This window comes from Eucalyptus grandis, chromosome 11, assembly GCF_016545825.1.
Source record: "Eucalyptus grandis isolate ANBG69807.140 chromosome 11, ASM1654582v1, whole genome shotgun sequence".
Lineage (NCBI taxonomy): Eukaryota > Viridiplantae > Streptophyta > Magnoliopsida > Myrtales > Myrtaceae > Eucalyptus > Eucalyptus grandis.
This window is the reverse complement of record NC_052622.1, coordinates 45,007,723-45,025,322: the sequence shown is the minus strand read 5'-3', so window position 1 is coordinate 45,025,322 and position 17,600 is coordinate 45,007,723. Positions and strand designations below refer to the sequence as shown.

The 17,600-nt window shown below is 45.9% G+C and overlaps 4 protein-coding genes across 4 annotated transcripts; 3 read left to right on the top strand and 1 right to left on the bottom strand.

The window, feature by feature from the left end:
- The first annotated feature begins 1,636 nt into the window (after positions 1 to 1,636).
- LOC104427945 (transcription repressor OFP16-like) lies at positions 1,637 to 4,549 on the top strand. The gene is made up of 2 exons (XM_039305372.1): positions 1,637 to 1,709; positions 3,504 to 4,549. The coding sequence occupies exons 1-2, from the start codon at positions 1,637 to 1,639 to the stop codon at positions 4,292 to 4,294; spliced, it is 864 nt and encodes a 287-aa protein (XP_039161306.1). The 3' UTR covers positions 4,295 to 4,549.
- Positions 4,550 to 6,429: 1,880 nt separating this feature from the next.
- LOC104426664 lies at positions 6,430 to 9,282 on the top strand. Its single transcript, XM_010039793.3, has 3 exons — positions 6,430 to 6,773; positions 8,684 to 8,825; positions 8,908 to 9,282. The coding sequence occupies exons 1-3, from the start codon at positions 6,481 to 6,483 to the stop codon at positions 9,010 to 9,012; spliced, it is 540 nt and encodes a 179-aa protein (XP_010038095.1). The 5' UTR covers positions 6,430 to 6,480; the 3' UTR covers positions 9,013 to 9,282.
- A 965-nt stretch (positions 9,283 to 10,247) lies between these two features.
- Positions 10,248 to 13,318, top strand: LOC104427944 (cation/H(+) antiporter 15). The gene is made up of 3 exons (XM_010040951.3): positions 10,248 to 10,478; positions 10,980 to 11,975; positions 12,059 to 13,318. Exons 1-3 carry the CDS (start codon positions 10,248 to 10,250, stop codon positions 13,316 to 13,318), a joined length of 2,487 nt encoding a protein of 828 aa, XP_010039253.1.
- A 323-nt stretch (positions 13,319 to 13,641) lies between these two features.
- Positions 13,642 to 16,297, bottom strand: LOC104426663 (COMPASS-like H3K4 histone methylase component WDR5B). Its single transcript, XM_010039792.3, has 3 exons — positions 15,571 to 16,297; positions 14,866 to 15,178; positions 13,642 to 14,161 (listed from the first exon to the last, which is right to left on the bottom strand). The coding sequence occupies exons 1-2, from the start codon at positions 16,234 to 16,236 to the stop codon at positions 14,888 to 14,890; spliced, it is 957 nt and encodes a 318-aa protein (XP_010038094.2). The 5' UTR covers positions 16,237 to 16,297; the 3' UTR covers positions 13,642 to 14,161; positions 14,866 to 14,887.
- Positions 16,298 to 17,600: the final 1,303 nt, after the last annotated feature.

Here is a 17,600-nt window from a genome sequence, read left to right as displayed (position 1 = left end):
TCAGTAAAATAAACCTATCTCAAGATTCTAAACGAATTACTTTATTTTTAAAAATATTTTTATCTAATAGCCAAGCTTTATTTTTTTTCGGACCTAGACGATGGAGGCCACCACTAACCCTCTCGACCGATCGACATTGACTCGAGAAACACATTGCTTGAAATGTTGATATGATATCACTAAAATCAGAATTCATTGAGTGTTCTAACACATGTACCTATTGTTATTCGGTTTATAACTAAAGGAAAATCCCCCCAAATCAACATCAACTCGTCACGTGATAAGTGTCGTAAACAAGTCGAATAGGATATTTCTTTCTCCCTTTCGAGGAAAATGTTCAATCTTCAGCCTTAAAAAAAAAAAGAGGGCATGCATGTATGATCGAAACAGCTCATTGCTGCTTCTAACCTCTGATCAAGTGGGCGCTGAAGATGCTCTGCGCAAATGTCAGTTTCTTTTTTCTTCCTCTCTGGCAGATGTTCTCCTTGTTTCTTCGTCCTGAGTGCCAACCCCACGAGAAATTTGAGGGAAAATCTCCCAATTTCCGTTTAAAAAAAAGCACCAAAGTACTATTCCATGATTGTCTAGCTTAGAGGGAAAAGAAATTGTTTGTACTCTTCCATGGATCCCGAGTGTCTGACTTGATGAGTTCATCCAAATAATTCAAGAGTATGAAGATTACCTGTAATGAGTCTGATCACATGTGTTGCCCCGTTTTGCCACCTTTAGGAGTTGATAAGAGCTCGATTAGAGTTCAATTTAAATGATGAACGGATGAATCGAACGGATACCCTTTCAAATTCGATTCTTCATATTACCGAGTGTAAATAGTTTTGGGTTCAAGCCATCGATCCAGACTTTTAGCTGATGTGTTGCACACGGTCCATAAAATTTAGCGTTTTACGTTGAAGTCTCGAGATTTACCTACCAAAAATGGATTTTTTTCCATCCCAGCTGTTCCTGCAGGTCTCCATCTGTGGATCTCTTCAGAGACTACCTTCTTAGCTTTCAACTAATTATATAAAAAGACCACTGTTTTGGCCCTAAAGAAAGAGCCACTGACAGTAGTCAGCTACATAATCCATGCATACGTTGCTAGCGGTCTTTGATTTTTTCTTCTTTTTTCATAACCCAAAAGTCTGTCCTAAAGCAGGTAAATGTCGGTTTCGGGAAATACTGCGTTAAACCCACGGAACATCGGAGCTGCTAGAACGAAAAGATCACGCGCGTGATCAGAGCTAACATTTCGAAAATTGGTCAGTTTGGAGGGAAAGGACTTGGAAGGACAATAATGCAGAAATCTTCTGTGGCCTTATGGCCCGTGGGTGTCATGGTCATTGCTCTCTCTTCCCCTCTCGTGATGGAGATCGTGTGATGTTGATCTCTCGAGAATGCAAGTTTTTGTATCGTTTCTCTCGGGGTGAAATCACAGGCAGCGCCGTGTCGCCTTCTCTTACAACTAAAGCAAAAGGCTTCCCCCATAGCTTTTCGCAGCTACTTTCACCATAACAAAAGCACCCATTTCACCCTCCCCCCCCTTTCGAGTTGTTGCTACCCTATCCTGAATTCATTAATCTCGACGCATCCCACTTATCGGGGGATTCGCATGAGCTCGGCGCGCGACTGCCGTCGGATCATGCCGGACCCTCCGAAACCGACGGATGTGGCGAGGTTCAAATTGGGAATAGTCTCGAGATCAAGTTATCAAGGTGAGTGCAGAGTGATGTGAACAGTTAACGGAGGGCGTTGGTCGTTGGTTAGGGGCGTTGGACACGGAATGAAGCAAACGGGCGGTTGCAATCATTCCAACCGAGCAACCGAACCCATGGAGGGATTCGCAAGCGATCCTGATCCGTCCGCCTCATCAACCCGACCCATCGATGCTTATGCGATCGAGCGGACTAATGTTTCCGAAGCGCTCCGGAGTTTTTTTACCGGCCCCGATCGCGTAATTGGGCTTGTTATGACCGCTCGGTCCGCCACAAATCGAGTTCGCTTGTCATTCGTGACGTCCGATGTGACCTAACACCTTCGATCAGTCGGGCTCATTGAAGAACTACTGCATTTGAAGTTTTTCCCGATCCGAAGGTTGTGATCGTGAATGGTCCACAAACACTTACCATGCGAGAATTTACACCGGTGGTTGGACTGGACCATCCTATCAAATAACCTGATTCAATCCAATGGAATCCCCCCCTTAATTTGGAATCATCCACATGTGGAGGATGATGGAGGTACTACCCAAATGCAATCTTGTTTCTTTTAATTTGGGCAAAGTTTTAGTTTGTACGGGATTTTAGGTGAGTGGCAAATTTCGTTTGCACTTTATATGGTTGGACTTCCTAATTAAGTGACTGACCCTAGAGTCTAATAATCTAGAGGTAAATTAAACTTTTTGCAAGAATCAATTCCTAAAATTAGGTCATTTTAAGTAGGAGATAATCAAGCTAGGTTCCTTCCCAATCAAAGTGGGGTAAACAAGCTATGCCCCATGATGAGGCTACGATTAGTAAGAAATTTCTGAGAGATATTGTCCAATCAGCCCCAATTTTGTTATACGGATATTAATTTAATTTCAAATATTTCAATCTTTACGTAAACTTTCAATATAATTTTTCTATTATCATATACGTTATATCATGTCAGCGATTTTCGGCAAGAATTAACCGTATATTAGCAAGGATAGCTTATAATTGTGAGTGCACGAAACAAGTCAAAAGCAAAAGTATTTATTCATAATTTTGTGTATAAGATCATGGAGTAGGCGCACACATTTCGTTAATTTAATGCCAAAATACGTGAGTCGTGGGACCAAAAGATGGGGCAGATCCAGATTTTCGTGACCGTTCCTCCCGAAATACCCCCTAGAAAGATCATATATATGTATAAAATATTCTCAGAGGCTTTCCGAGTAAGAAGTCAAAATAATGGGGCTACACGTGGATTTTTCTCAGCATGTGTTTAGAAAGTTGCGCTACGCACGGTGCTTTGGTAGTCCCATTCGACGAGGAAACATTAGAAAATATATTGGAAAAAGGTCTATCTTTACACCGGCTCGATTCGAGGATCGTTTTCTGCCTTAGATCATCGTATGCGTAACAACCCTTACGATATAACAGGCGAGAAGAGAGAGAGGCAGGACGGATTTCAGGCACAAAGAAAGCCATCCCATAGGACGACGCACAACAATCCTACGATAAAATAAAAAGATAGGAAGTATTATGATGAAAAATCCATAGCAGAACAATCGATTAACTTCATACAAATTTAGAAACTTCAACTTAGAAGTGGACTAATTAAATGAAAGGACGTTGCATCGCACATGCACAAACGATTCTACCACATGCGATGAGATAAACTGTACTGAATGGATGATTGAAAATGCTGAATCTCACCTAATTCGACGATCAAAAATCTCCTCCATGTTCATCCTCATACATGTCCTGCTGCAGGATCCTCTCTTTTCTCTCTCTCTCTCTCTGTCTGAACACAAATATAAATAGGGGGCCTCTTTACGTTCGAGGTGTCCTGCTCTGCCCAGCCCTCCACCCCATCTCTGCAAAGTCGCCTCCGGAGCTACTGCTCTGTCTCCCTGCTTTCTGCTCATCTCTCTGCCCCAGAAATCTGGCAATGCCGGCCACCCTGCGCAAGAACCTCAACCTCTGCTTCACCAAGTGGAAGCCCCCGCCGCTCTCCCCCAATCCCCCCTTCCCCTTCCCCGCCCCTCTCCGCCACCCCCACCTCCACCCTCGTCAAGAACTTCAACACCCTCTACGCCCCTTCCTCCTCCTCCTCCTCCTCCTCCCCCTCCTCCGCCTCCGCCGCCGCCGCCCCCGACCTCGCCGCCGCCTTCGCCTCCCACCGCTTCTTCTTCTCCTCCCCGGCCACTCCAACTCCATCGTCGACTCCGCCCCTTCCGCCTCCGCCGCCCCCGGCGCCGCCGGAGGGCTCGTCGGCCTCGGCGCCGCTCGTCGACGACAGCGTCGCCGTCCCCACCTACTCCCCCGACCCCTACGCGGACTTCCGGCGGTCCATGCAGGAGATGGTGGAGGCTCGCCAGCTGTTCGACGTAAAGTCCGACTGGGACTTGCTGCACGAGCTGCTCCTGTGCTACCTGGCGCTGAACCCCAAGAGCACCCACAAGTTCATCGTGGGCGCTTTCGCCGACCTCCTCGTCAGCCTCATGTCGCGGCCGCGGCAACGGGGCGACCGAGCTGCCGGCGGCGGAGCTGCTGACGAAGAGTTTTCCCCCCGTGGCAACGGATGTAAGATCTTCCGGCGCTGCATTAACTAGATTACGACAGTCGCTGCTACCGCAAACCATGCTTCTGCGGTCGAGTAAACAAAAGAGGGATCCCCATGTCCTATCAGCGATGCACAAAATGAATTTTTTTTTTTTTTTTTTTGTGGGGTTGGTGTACATGAAATAAAAAAATATGGTTTTGTAGAGTAACATGGCCTACTTATCATCACTCCTGTCTCATCAAATATGGACTAGTTCACCTAATTTGAAGATCAATAGATTGAGCGGATACTATATTTACTCTTTTGCTGTCTTTTTCGCCATTTTGCTGCTTTTAAGTTAATGGAAAAGTGCTGGAGGGACCACGATATTCTGAGGCAGGGGAGTGTTTGGCTGTTGTCGTATTCATTAGGTGCTGGTTTTGCGGATCTGGTGACTAATCCTCGACTCAAAAATGGGAAGAAATACGAGCATGATGGTCGATCCCCAAAAAAAAGCCTCTGTTTTTCTACGATTCCAATTGCCTTCTGATTTTGATCTAGTGTTTGCATGTGGGTGATACCTGTAATCGTAACTCGCCAATTAGAAGTACGGTCGGAGAAATCACCACCATCGGTGTGAATATGAATAATGCTGATTCTGACGTTAGTTTCCTCAATGGTGCTGCCATGTCCATTGTCCAGTGCCTGTGAGAAGGGCAGGGTCGGGTCGGGCGCCCACCATGTCCTGGGGAAGAAAAGGGTTGAATTCATATTTTTCTGACATGATTGACTAATAGCTTTAGCTACAGATGCGGTTAAAATCTATTGCACATGATTCAAGAACAGGATCGAGTGTCCTCTTCTGTTTTCGGGTTGGGTACAAATTGCAAATGCTGCATTGAACCGCATTGAAAAAAATTGCAAATGCTGCCAAAGACGGACAAAGCACAAGGAATCTTCTCTCTCCTTGTGCGTCTATATCTGGACCGTTCCTTTTCGTTTTCGTGCTAAACAGGTTGATGGAACTTGGGCCCGAGAAATAGCGAAAGATCCGGCAAAATGCGTAACTGGAGAGTACGATCAATTGAATACTTCCAACTTGTAGTTATGAATTCAGTTTGCAGGTGGGAAGAGGCCATGCTCATTGCTCCCTGTGCACGACAGTACCTTGCTCACTGTTCTTGTCTCTTGTGCTCTGTGGCTCTTCTTCTCAGATTCCCAGATTTAAAAACAAGAACAGCCCAAATCCACAGATGCTCGAAGCGGATTCGTGCCCGAGATTTCCGGCTAACCACGCTGGGGGCACCGCCGTGTTTCTTCAAGATTCGGCGAGTTATAATATTCGGACAGAGACGGGTCGACTTGGCTTGCGTCGTACTTTCATGGAATTGACGAGGTGTGTGAACTTGATCCATGTGTGCCTATGAGAGGGAGGGGAAGATGAGACTTTTGGGCATGTAAATAATACCAAGATCCATTTTGTGATAAGACTATGAGGGTTTCAATGTGTATGATCGTGCCAACTCTAGAGAGAATTCTCAAGTCATATGTAGTTAAATCCTTTTAAAACCCTAGCTTGTCTTTGATTGCCGAATGGATGCTCTTCTTGCGTGCGGCTATGTCCTTGGTGGCTCTTCACTTTTGTCGTTGGCAGATGCAGCCTGAGCTGTGGGGGTCCATTCGGCCTTGTGATGCCTCCCTCCCACTCATTCTGACGTATTGTCTTTTTTAATGTAAATTTTTAGCATCGAATTTTTGTAAATTTGATTTAAAGCTCAATATATTTTTACCTTTTACAAAAAAAAAAAAAATCATTTTAAGACTGTACGGACACAAGCTAATTTGATCGATTATAACAATTGTGCCTACTGTGTGGTCATTTTTTTTTTTTTTTTAAATTTTCTCGTCCTACGAGATTTACTATTTTCTAAATTATCCCTAATCGAATTACACACATCAAGTGTTGATGCCGTCGTAGTTCTAATCACAAGTTGGCAGGTAAACCGATTGAAATTTGAAGTCGAGAAATTTCTAGTGTGATTCACTCACGAATGAGGTGCGTGGACTTTTGGATCCATAAGCACCGTTGAATGGACCGTCCCATCAGATTTATTAACCAAAATTTACGGCGCATGCAAACAATTGACAGTAAGATCGCAAAACGACGTCGTTAGGACCTCCTATCCGGTTCTCTGGTTCACCCCACATTGCCGACCGAGCTACGCAGATGCCGCCCATCTTCCTTCGACGGCGAGAATGGGGACGATGTCGCCGTTCCCGCTCTGCATCTCTTGTGTATGGAGCCCCTCTCTCCCCTCCTCGCGAACCCACCTCCTCTCTCGTCCCGTCCTCTCGGCCCGCGCATCTTCTTCCCGCGGGAAGGCAGCGGCGGGGAATTCTCGGCGCGGCTCCGCGGCGTTCGCCACCGGTTCGAACGAGCGGAGCGAGTCCGCGTTCGTGGACGAGAACGGCGTCGTCGACGACATGGATGGGTACCTGAACTACCTCTCCCCCGAATACGAGTCCGTCTGGGACACTAAGCCTTCCTGGTGAGACTTCCCATTTCCGTTACCCATCATTTTGACTGTACGAGAGGGTTTGATTTTGGTTGTTGGATGTCAAGGTGAAGTTTTTGATCGATGCGTTGTTGTTTCCGGTCGATTAGGCGATTGTTTGGGGGTTTGCAGTTGATGGGTCATTGGGAATTTCTGATACAAATGAGTACATAAGCTGTTCTAGCGAAAAAGTCCAGTACTTTAGTTCGGAGAACAGTCGCTGACCATGCTTTTGACTTGTTTCTTTACTGAGTTTGACTTCTGAGATTCATAAGTCGATTTCGGAGGCCCGGCAGATGCAGTTGTCGTCGTGATCCATTCATGCCTAACCAACCATTGAACTTGCTGGGGTTCTCTTAGGTCAAGATGGTAATTGGAAGAGTCATTTTTGCGACAATTGAACACACTCTGCAGTCATGTTTGGGATATAGCATATGGTTCCATGTCCAAGTTGTTGAACTTGGGTACAACTGAGCCGGCTTTGAAGGAGAATGAGTATTGGACAAAGTTCTATGTAATGCCATGTTGAACAATGTGGAACCTTTGTGGATGCGTCTAGAAAATTGTCATGGTTGATGTCCCAAGTGCCTTCTGGGAAAAAATTGGGATGACTAAGGAATCCATAGATATCTCGACAAGCAATTCAATTCGACCTGCACCGATAGAACCCATGTCAGTGATTTATGGTTTTGATCAGTAATTTGCACACTGTTTTTCAGTTTTAGGCATTCTGAATTATTTCCTATTTGTTTAATCCTTGCGTTGTTTTATGCTATCGTCATCTGCCTTCAAGCACTTGCTTTCTAGAATTCTTTAGGAGCTCTGAATTACTTTACATGTAGGTCTACATGCTTTGTCGTGTTTCTTGTTTACTTGCATTGATGGAATCCTTTAATAAACATTCTCCATGCATAGTTGATTCAGATGTATGATCAGTGCAACTTCAGTCATAACTGTCTTGTATGTGCATGTTTCAGCTCTTCTCCTCTGTGAAGATGCAAGTTCTGTCTAATGTTGATGGCGAGTTGTTCACTCATATTATTATTGTTCAGAATCCTTTGAAAGACCTGCTTTGCAGACTCTCAGAGATGTTTCGCTCTATGTGTTCTCCCTTCAGGCAACTCTGTTTGATACCCCTGAACTTCCCTTGTAAGACGTGTTCAGCTAATATTCATATGCACCATCTGGATGTTGTCTGATAAACTTGAAATTTGGGAGAGAAAGTGCCATTAAGATGTTAGGGTTGTCTAAAATCTTGATATCAGAGCTTAGAGGTTCTTTTGTAAACTTAACATATGGATATAGGGATTAAATGTGGGTTTTGGTTCTTCTCATTTTAGAAATTGCATTCTCCTTTACCATATGGATAGCTAGGCTGCTTATAGATTGCTTATAATAGGAAATGATGTGGCTTATTTCATGATGCTTAGGCGCACGATCTCACATCATGCATCTGATTTCATTCCAAAGATACTAAGGAAAATACACTTCATCCTCCATCATGAAATTCCAATAAGTCTTCTTCACAAAGAGTCTAATAAAGTTGATGACCAGAGTGATCGACCATGTTTATATTGTGAAGACTCCAATACCATGATTGAGATCCCGTGCTATATAATACATAAATCGGCACGTGTCCTGTTGATGATAACATAACTTGTGTACAAGGTCACCCATATCAAGGAAAGTGAACTACCGCAAGAGATGGATGCTCTGGTGATAATTAGAGCTCATATCTCTTGAGTCAGGCCAGATTGGTTTGTTCAATTTTAATGGGTATTTGTAATTTTTTTTCTTTTCATTTTGGCTCCCAGGATTGTTTTTTCAAAAGTTCAAACAGGAATCCTTCCTTTGTATTAGTAGTTTTCTAATCAAGTTTGTGCATCCATTTGTTGCATTGACAGGTGTCAGCCTTGGACAATAACATTGACAGGAATGTTAGCGATTGCCGGTAGCTGGCTAATTTTGCATTCAATGTTGGTAACGACAATTATATCTTTGCTAATATGCTCATGGTGGTACATCTTCCTTTACTCTTACCCTAAGGTATGGCCATAGCCCTGTCACACATCCTCCATTAGGGAAAGGGGATAGATTGGTTCTGCAAGATTTGCTTTTCCTGTTTCAGGCATACACGGATATGATCGCTGAGAGAAGAAAGAGGGTGAGAAGTGGCGTCGAAGATATATTTGGTTCGACAAAGGCTGACGGTATAGACCAAACCTCCAACTGATCATTAGCTGAAGCAGGAAGAAGAAGGATGAAGGGTGCAAAGTGCCAGTATCTTGCGGACTGATGAGGAATTTTTGAATGTCAAAAGCATCTCATGGAATGAAAAGATCTGTATTTAACGTGAGCAGAAAATGTTCTTCAGTTTATAGTCGGTAGTATTGTATAATTGTGTTGCAATGAAGAAAATACATTTTATGTCTCGAGAAAATGTTGAAGAATGTCCTGAGTTGGAAGACAGCGTGAAATGCAAGAACTGCAAGATTCTGGCGAAGTTAGGTTTGCATTTCATTAACGAAAAACCTCGAAAAGGAAGTTAAGAGTCTGTTCTGTTATTAGAACATTCCAAATTGAATTCTTCTTTTTTTCCCTTCTTGCCAAATTAAAGAGATATTTTTTTGTTTTTTTTAAACAATAAAGCCTGAATTTTCGTTGAAATAAAAGAAAATCTCAAACAAAGTTGTCGCTCCTTTGAGAAGCAAGGACGATAGGAGCAATTTCACCATTGTTTCTTTCAACGTGTAACTTTTACATGGCTTCTTCCACAGCTTAATCACGAACACATCCGAAAATAATTTTCCATAACAAAAAAAAAAAAAAAAAAAAAAATCCAAGCCGTGCCGGCAAAACCCGAAACAAAATCGATCGACATTAGTATTGAGAACACGTTGCCTCTCAAAGTTTGCGTCAATGTCAAGTGCCCTTTCTCTTAATTTTCATGGCCGGCTGGAAAGTCTGAACTACATGAAATTGCCATTTTTTTGTCGTTCGCCATCAGCCATGATGCGAAGTTTGTGTTCCTATGTGAATCTCGCAGGTCGGGTTTCGCTAATGACGTGTACCGGCGGTTAATAATAGCTAAGATCAGCCCAAATCACAGCTGCGCAGGACGCCGGAAAGCAAACCGAATAACCCGTTGGACTGTTTTAAGCTAACTCAGCAAAAACAATTAACCGATCCTCAACAAAAAGTTTCCAGACCCTTGACCCCGCGAGAGCTGTAGAGGTTTGCAAAGAAGAAGAGAGCCATCGACACTGCTTCAGCAGTTGCAAAGGCCAACCTAGATAAAACCTCACAGCCGCACGAACCAAACTCCTAGCAGTTACTCACCTCTTCTCTCCTTTGCTTAATCCTTCCTTTCTTTTCTAACTATGTTCTTTGCCCTGGGAACTTGAGCTCCTCGCAGCAAAGCTTTCGCGTCGTTTGCTTTCTTCGACCGATCCAAGATCATCTGTGAAAATGGTGCTCGAGAACGAATACAAAGATTACAAGGTCATCGTGAACCAAGAAAGGAACGAGATAAAATTGTGCCCGCATCCTGATTCAACCAGTGGGGAACGGAGCCAGGATCCGCTCGCCACCTCTCTTCCCACGATGTTCAGCCAAATTCTGGTCATGATCGTCTTGAGCAGCTTCATCTCCGTCCTCCTCAAGCCCCTCCATCAGCCTCGCTTCGTTGCCGATATCATCGTGAGTGCACGTTCGAGCACTCGCCACCCTCTCCGCCAAATTTGCCTGACATCTTTTGGTGTATGCTTTCACATTAACAAACACTCGGGGCAGCATAAAACGTTCTGTTTCGGCTGGACTAGGCATGCTCTTCCTCAGTTTAACAAACCTCCATTATGAAACGTTATGTCTTTTTCGAATTTGCTAATCCTGACCGACTCTAATATAGTGTTATAAGAATACGAGTTGGCTGCCGTAGTCTGGACTCTGACTTGGATCCAGGCCGAGCTCTTGAACCATAAAAAAAGGGGAGAAATTACCATTTTTTGGGAGGGAAGTTTCAATTCCGGTGTAAGCTTCATTAAAAGCAATCCTAGTTTATCCTTTTTGTTCCTACGCTTGCCTTTTCTCTTCCATTTCTCATCTTGGCCATTCAAATCCTCTCAAAACTTTCGATGCAAGAGTAGAAGAGGGAGCAACAAAACGAGCTGAAGCTCATCAACCTGCTCAATTTGCTTGCAGGCTGGCATCCTCACAGGGCCGACGTTGCTAGGAGATGACACAAGCATACACAATCACTTACTTCCTTTCTGGTGCGCGCCGACCATGGAGGCGTTCACCACCTTGGGTGTCATGTACTACATGTTCCTTGTCGGGTTAGAGATGAACTTGGCTCCTATACTTCGAATCCGGAGGAAATCCATAGGCATTGCCCTGGCCGGGATTCTTATCCCACTCGCCATAGGATTCGGCTCATATTTCGTGATTGCCCCGAAAGCGGATCAGACGGACAAGAAGTGGTTGAGGCAAAAGGGAGCCTTTGTGTGGGGCATCGCCCTCACGGCCACGAACTTACCCGACGTCACGCGGATTTTGTCCGACCTCAAGCTCCTGCGCACGGAGACAGGAAGGATCGCGCTGTCTTGTGCCTACCTAAGCGACATAGGCACTTGGCTGTTACTCGTTACATTGATCACGATCTCTCACGATGACGTCCTCCCCATTGCGATCGGCACTGTCGTCTTTGTGCTGTTCTGCATGTTTGTGGCCCGTCCGGTGCTCTTGTGGCTCATCAACCAGACGATGGACGGGGAGGAGTACACGGAGCACCAGGTCCAGTTCGTCCTCTGCGGAGTCATGCTATGGGGCTTCATAACAGATGCGATAGGATTGTACTCGATCTTCGGGGCTTTCATGTTCGGTTTCATCCTTCCTAGCGGCCAGCTCGCAACCCTAATCACGGAGAGGCTCGAAAGGGTGACATCATGGATAATGCTGCCACTCTACTGTCTGTTGAACGGCCTCCGGACCAATGTCCCCGAGATGATACCGCAAGGAAGGAACGGTGGGCACATCGCGGTCTTCATATGCTTGGCTTGGGTGGCCAAGTTCTTGAGCTCCCTTCTCGTCTCCATATACTGCAATACAGAACGACGAGAATCCGTGACGCTCGGAGTGCTCATGAACACCAAAGGACTGTTGGCCATTATTGTCATCAACATTGGGCGTGATCTGATGGTACACGACTCTGCAATTGTCGTTCATCCAGCGATTCTAGTTTTAAGTCTTATAACCATGTGGCTTTCGTTTATGTGATGCAGCTTCTGGACATTGAGTCATCTGCGGTGATGGTTATAGCACTCCTGGTGATGACATTCACGGTCCCTCCAATCGTCAGGCACACCTACAAACCTGAAAAGCCTATGATGCTGCACAAACGGAGGACCATCCAGAGCAATGGGCTAGATTCGCCGCTTCAAGTCCTCGCGGGCATCCACTCGATGCAGAGCATGCGCGGCATCGTGAACCTACTGCAGCTCTCCCATGCTACCAGGCAGTCCCCGATCCACGTCGTGGCCGTCCACCTGGTGGAGCTCACGGAGCACACTTCAGCGGCGCTGCTGGTCGTGCACGACTCGTACAAGTCAAGTTCCTTTAGGGCAAGCGAGGAGAATGCCAAGGCCGAGTCAGGTCAGATCATCGAAGCCTTTGAAGACTACCAAAGGGAAAGCAACGGCACGGCGTCTGTCGAAGTTTTGACCGCTCTGTCGCCCTACACCACGATACACGTGGATGTTTGCAGCATTGCGGAAGACAAGCGAGCTTCGATCATAATCATACCGTTCCACATACAGGGAAAGAACAATGACGAACCCGAGAGCAGCAGCACTTCCATAAAAGACGTCAACCAAAATGTTCTGGCGGGAGCACCGTGCTCTGTAGCATTGCTTGTCAACCGGGGTCTAGGGATGTCCAACCACAGACCGCGCGCATTGCTAATGTTCTTCATTTGCGGGCCAGACGATCGGGAGGGCCTAGCGTATGCATGGAGGATGGCATTCCATCCTGAGGTTCGCTTGAGAGTCGTGCGGTTCTTAGGGGACGACGCCAAAGCCCCCGCGCCACTGGACAACCCCAAGGACAGCGACGGGGCTTTCACAATCTATGAGGAGCACGCGAGGCAAAGAGCAATAGACGAAGATTACTTAAACGAATTCAAGTCAGAGACGATGAACAGTCTGGCCGCCACTTACACAGAGGAAGTGGTGAACGACTTGAATGAAACCCTGACCGCTATAAGGCGAATAATGGAGCGAGAACCATGCGAATTGTGCATAGTAGGACGAGGGAAACAAAGCACGTCCCCGCTCGTGGCCAACCTGTTGGAATTTACCGAGTACCCGGAGCTGGGAGCCTTAGGAGATGCAATCATCACCTCTAATTTCGCAGGGAACTCATCTGTTCTGGTAGTGCAGCAGCATACCAACAATGTTCCAAGATCCGAAGCTGGGTCGAGCAGGTTTTTGGCCAATGTCGGTCCATGGAAAGTCAAGAACTGGCAGCTCAAGGGCACTTCTTAAGTGAAGGAAGAACGTAAGAACCGGCAGCAATCGCTTATCAGGGACACCAAAAGCCGGTCCAGTACCTCGACCTGTCCATGGAGATGCCGTGGCTTCAATGCTCCCAGCACTACGCCCATATGTGCCCCCGACACTAGAACAGATCCGAAATGGAAACTGGCATACGGTGCTTTTCAAACTGCCTCCATCCGAAGTTCATGTGTCCGTCCCCCAGTCTGTACTTTTCGCCATAGATGTACAATCGGACCAAGACTTATTAATTGAAAAACATACCGTTTCCATTTAGCTGGTGAATATATATAAAAGAGCAGTAATCGCAGAAGTACAAATGATGATTTACAAATAGATGGAGCTGTTACTAAGAAAAGAACCCGTACACATTCAATGAAACTTATTTTGATGGAAGTGTTTCTTCAGAACCAATGGGGCACCTATGAGAAACAGAAAAAGAGCCTTATCAGGAATGACGTAGGACTTACACTTTCAGGACAACCCATTAGATACGTAATTCAGGCTGAGTATCCTCAAACATGGGGAGAAATCAATACACGATGTATCTACATTTAGGAGTACATTGGATAAATTCTATACCACATCGAGTATCTATGCTGGATCATAATCTAGTAACAACTTATCCCCAAAAGTGTTCCAATTATTTTGGACTTCACCCATTCATCCTGCTTGTCGGTCTAAGTAGCCTTTGGTAGATTATTGTATCCATCACATGCGAGGATGGCAAAGCTTGAACCCACATCAGAACAAGGAAGAGCACTTGGCTTGCTCGAGCCCACTTCACCTGCAAATTACCCTCCCCAAAATCCAGGGAAACAGCTTGAAATCCATCTACAAAAACCACAAGAGAGCACAGAATAAGTTCAACAACTGCCCATGAATCCAACGTCTCAAAAACTTGATAAAAAAACCAAAAATATGTTAAGGTACATAGCCATGATCATTAATTGACATGCGGAACGAAATGAATGAATTCAGAATCTTCTGAAGACTTGAAGCTTTGAATCAGGAAACTAATTCAAAGCAAGACAACCCGGTATCTTTGCTCCTCAAAGATAAATTGCTTCCTAAAGCAAGATCAGTAAAACCCAGTGCTTTCATTTCATGGAAAACTACCAGAATCATCTTTGCATGCCATAAAACCCATCAACTTCTATAGGCCACTCTCATATCTGTCCATGCACTTCCATCACACTCAGATAACGGGTGTATTAGAGCATATATGACAGATATAAAAGAAACTTTCCTGTTCACTGAATCCTTATTGATAAAAGTAATCCGCTATTCAATATTCTCATGAGTTTGTCAGGGGTGGAGAGACAGACAAGAATGCCAACTGTAAGCTGAAGCAACCTAGTATCACCAATAGCAGCAAGAAGGCAGCAAAGCAAAAGATAACTACAGTTCTCAGCACAAGCACTTTTTGGCAGATTTTAATTCCAGTGAACAAAATGTACACTAAGCAGAGAATGCTCATCCACATTCTTTCATTTTCCAAAGATGCTGGACATTTGATAGGGAATAAAAGAACTCACCTATCCATCACAGCCTAAGCAGTTAAGCATCTTGAAGCCAAATTCTCACAGTTCTATCGGAATCAAGGCCAGCAGATGCAATCTTGTTCTCCGATGGATGGCACGTGACGGAAATGACCGTATCAGAGTGGCCTTCGAGTTTCTGAATTAGGTTTTTCCCTTGGAGATCCCATATGCAGATGCACCGATCCTCTGAGCCGCTAACAATGTACTTCCCATTCGTAACAGAGAATGTAGAAGTTAAACAGTAGACGCTGTTCTTATGACCCGTGTAAATCTTCAAGAACTTCCCAGTTGCATAGTTCCACAGCTTCTGCAACCCAATGCACAAATTGTAAAACAACTGAGAGACAAATCAAAGATGCCAACTTTTACTCATCCACCGAGATTTCTTCCCTTATCGCATTCATTAGAAAGCATCATAAGAACATAACTTCTCACAAAGACACATCAACTTCTCCTTCTTCAATTAACTTTCGACGGATACAGTCAAACTATCTAGCTGGTCCAACAACAGGATTCTCAACTCATCAGCAAAGCACACGAATGTAAGCGAAATTCAAAACTGAAATGAGCACATAATCTCCAAAAAAAGTAAAAAAGCAATCACCAATCAACAAGCTAGAAACTTCCAACAATCGACGACATATGCGCAAGTTCCGGTTACATAATTCGACGAATTCCAATAAAAGAGAGAGAACTTACGAGGGTGTCATTGAGAGTGGCGACGAGGATGAACTTGCCGTTGGGCGAGAACTTGGCGAAAGAGACGGCGGGCACCGTGTCGTCGATCAGCGTCTTCAGGCAGGCCCCGTTCTTGGTGTCCCAGATCTTGCACGACCCGTCGTGGCTCCCGGAGACGATGAGGGAGCCGTCGCGGTTGAAGTGGACGGAGGTGACGGGCATGGAGTGGGCCCGGATCACGTTGAGGCACCGGCCGGTCTTGACCTCCCAGATGCGGATCGTCTCGTCGAACGACCCGGAGACGATGAGGCTGGACTGCGGGTTGAAGTTGACGCAGAAGACGAAGTCGGTGTGGCCGCGCAGGGTCTTGAGGCAGTCGAAGGGGGAGCGGGAGGACCAGATGCGGAGGGTCCGGTCGTCGGAGGCGGAGCAGATGTAGTGGGAGTCGGAGGACCAGGCGAGGTCGGAGACGCCCTCGGAGTGGCCGACGAGGCGGTGGAGGAGGGAGAGGGCGGCGGAGGACCAGATGATTAGGGTTTTGTCGAGGGAGGCGGAGGCCAGGAGGGTGCCGTCGTTGGAGAACTTGACGCAGGAGACGGCGGCGACGTGGCCGGTCAGGGTCTTCAGGTGGCGGTAGGGCTTGTAGCCCGGCGGCGGGGCGACGGCGACGGCGCCACCGCTGGCCATCGTCCGTCTGAAAATGAGGTTCTTGCGGTTGCGGATTACGGACCGGTTTGGAATGCCCAATTTATAGCGGGGATCGAGATATCAATTAGGGGGCGTTCGGTCGGCAAGGCATTGATTAAGATAAAGTATGATTACATATAATAAAAAATTATATTCTACATTTTTTATTTAGTGAAATCTATTGCACAGCGTCTAAAACCAAGAAGTACCAGTTTGACGTGCCAATAAATAAAACTCTAGAAACTCTAACGATTCTGTTCTCCTAACCGATTCTCGACAAAATGATTATTTTTGACACTTTAACCGATTCAGAAAAACGTGTTTGGAATCGTATAAAATTTTGATTACGGAATAATCAATTGCGTTTGATAACGTGTCACCGATTACGTTTAATTATTTTTTTTATTTTTAAATAATTTTTTCTACTTTTTTTCTTTTTCTTTTTTTTTTTACCTTTTTACCTTTTTTCCTTTTCTTTTTTCATTTTTTCTTTTCATTTTTTCCTTTTTCTCCTATTTTTCTTTTCTTCTTGTGGCCGGCGACCTCACCGGAGCGTCGCCGCAGCCACCACCCGGCCTCGCCGAGCGTCGTCGGTGGACGGCTAGGCGAGCCCTACCGGTGGCTAGGCGGGCCTCGCCTAGCCCCCGCGAGCCTCGGCCTCGCCTCGCCGGTGGACGGAGCTAGGCGAGCTCGGCCGATGGCTAGGCGGGCCTCGCCCGGCCCGGCGAGGCTCGGCGAGGCTCGCCGGACTTCGCCCGGCCGGCGAGCTCGCCCCGGCGGCCGGTGAGCCTCCGGCGAGATCGCCGGACCTCGCCCGGCCAGGGCGAGCTCGCCGGACCGGGCGGCGGTGACCGCGGCCGGTGGGCGGCGGCGGCGGGCGGTGGTGAGCGGCGGCGGACGGTGGCGGGCGGCGGTGGGCGACGGTCGCGTGATGGCGGAAGGAAAGAAGAAGAGTTTTATCGTGTTGATTCTTTTTTTGATTCTCGGACGTAGAATCAATTTTTTTTTTTTATTCTCAAATTTACTCCAAAACCGATTCGGGAACAAATTTGTTCCTAGGGAACAAAATTTTTACCAAACGCGATTCTCTTCCCAAACCGATTCTGAACAAAATCGAAATTAGTCACTGTTTGGAGTGTTGCCAAACAGGGCCTAAAAAAGAAAACAAAGAACACCAGGCATCTGGTTGGCACTGTCAACGCGTCGGATCGGTTTGGGTTTTGACGTTACCCCAGACCCAACCCAAATCGTTAGATAATATGAGCGCGTTTGGTAACGTTTACGTTTAAAAATTGTTGCAAGAACATAAATAGAAAAATCTATTTCGTTCGAAAATAATTTTTATCGAAAGACGCGTTGATAAA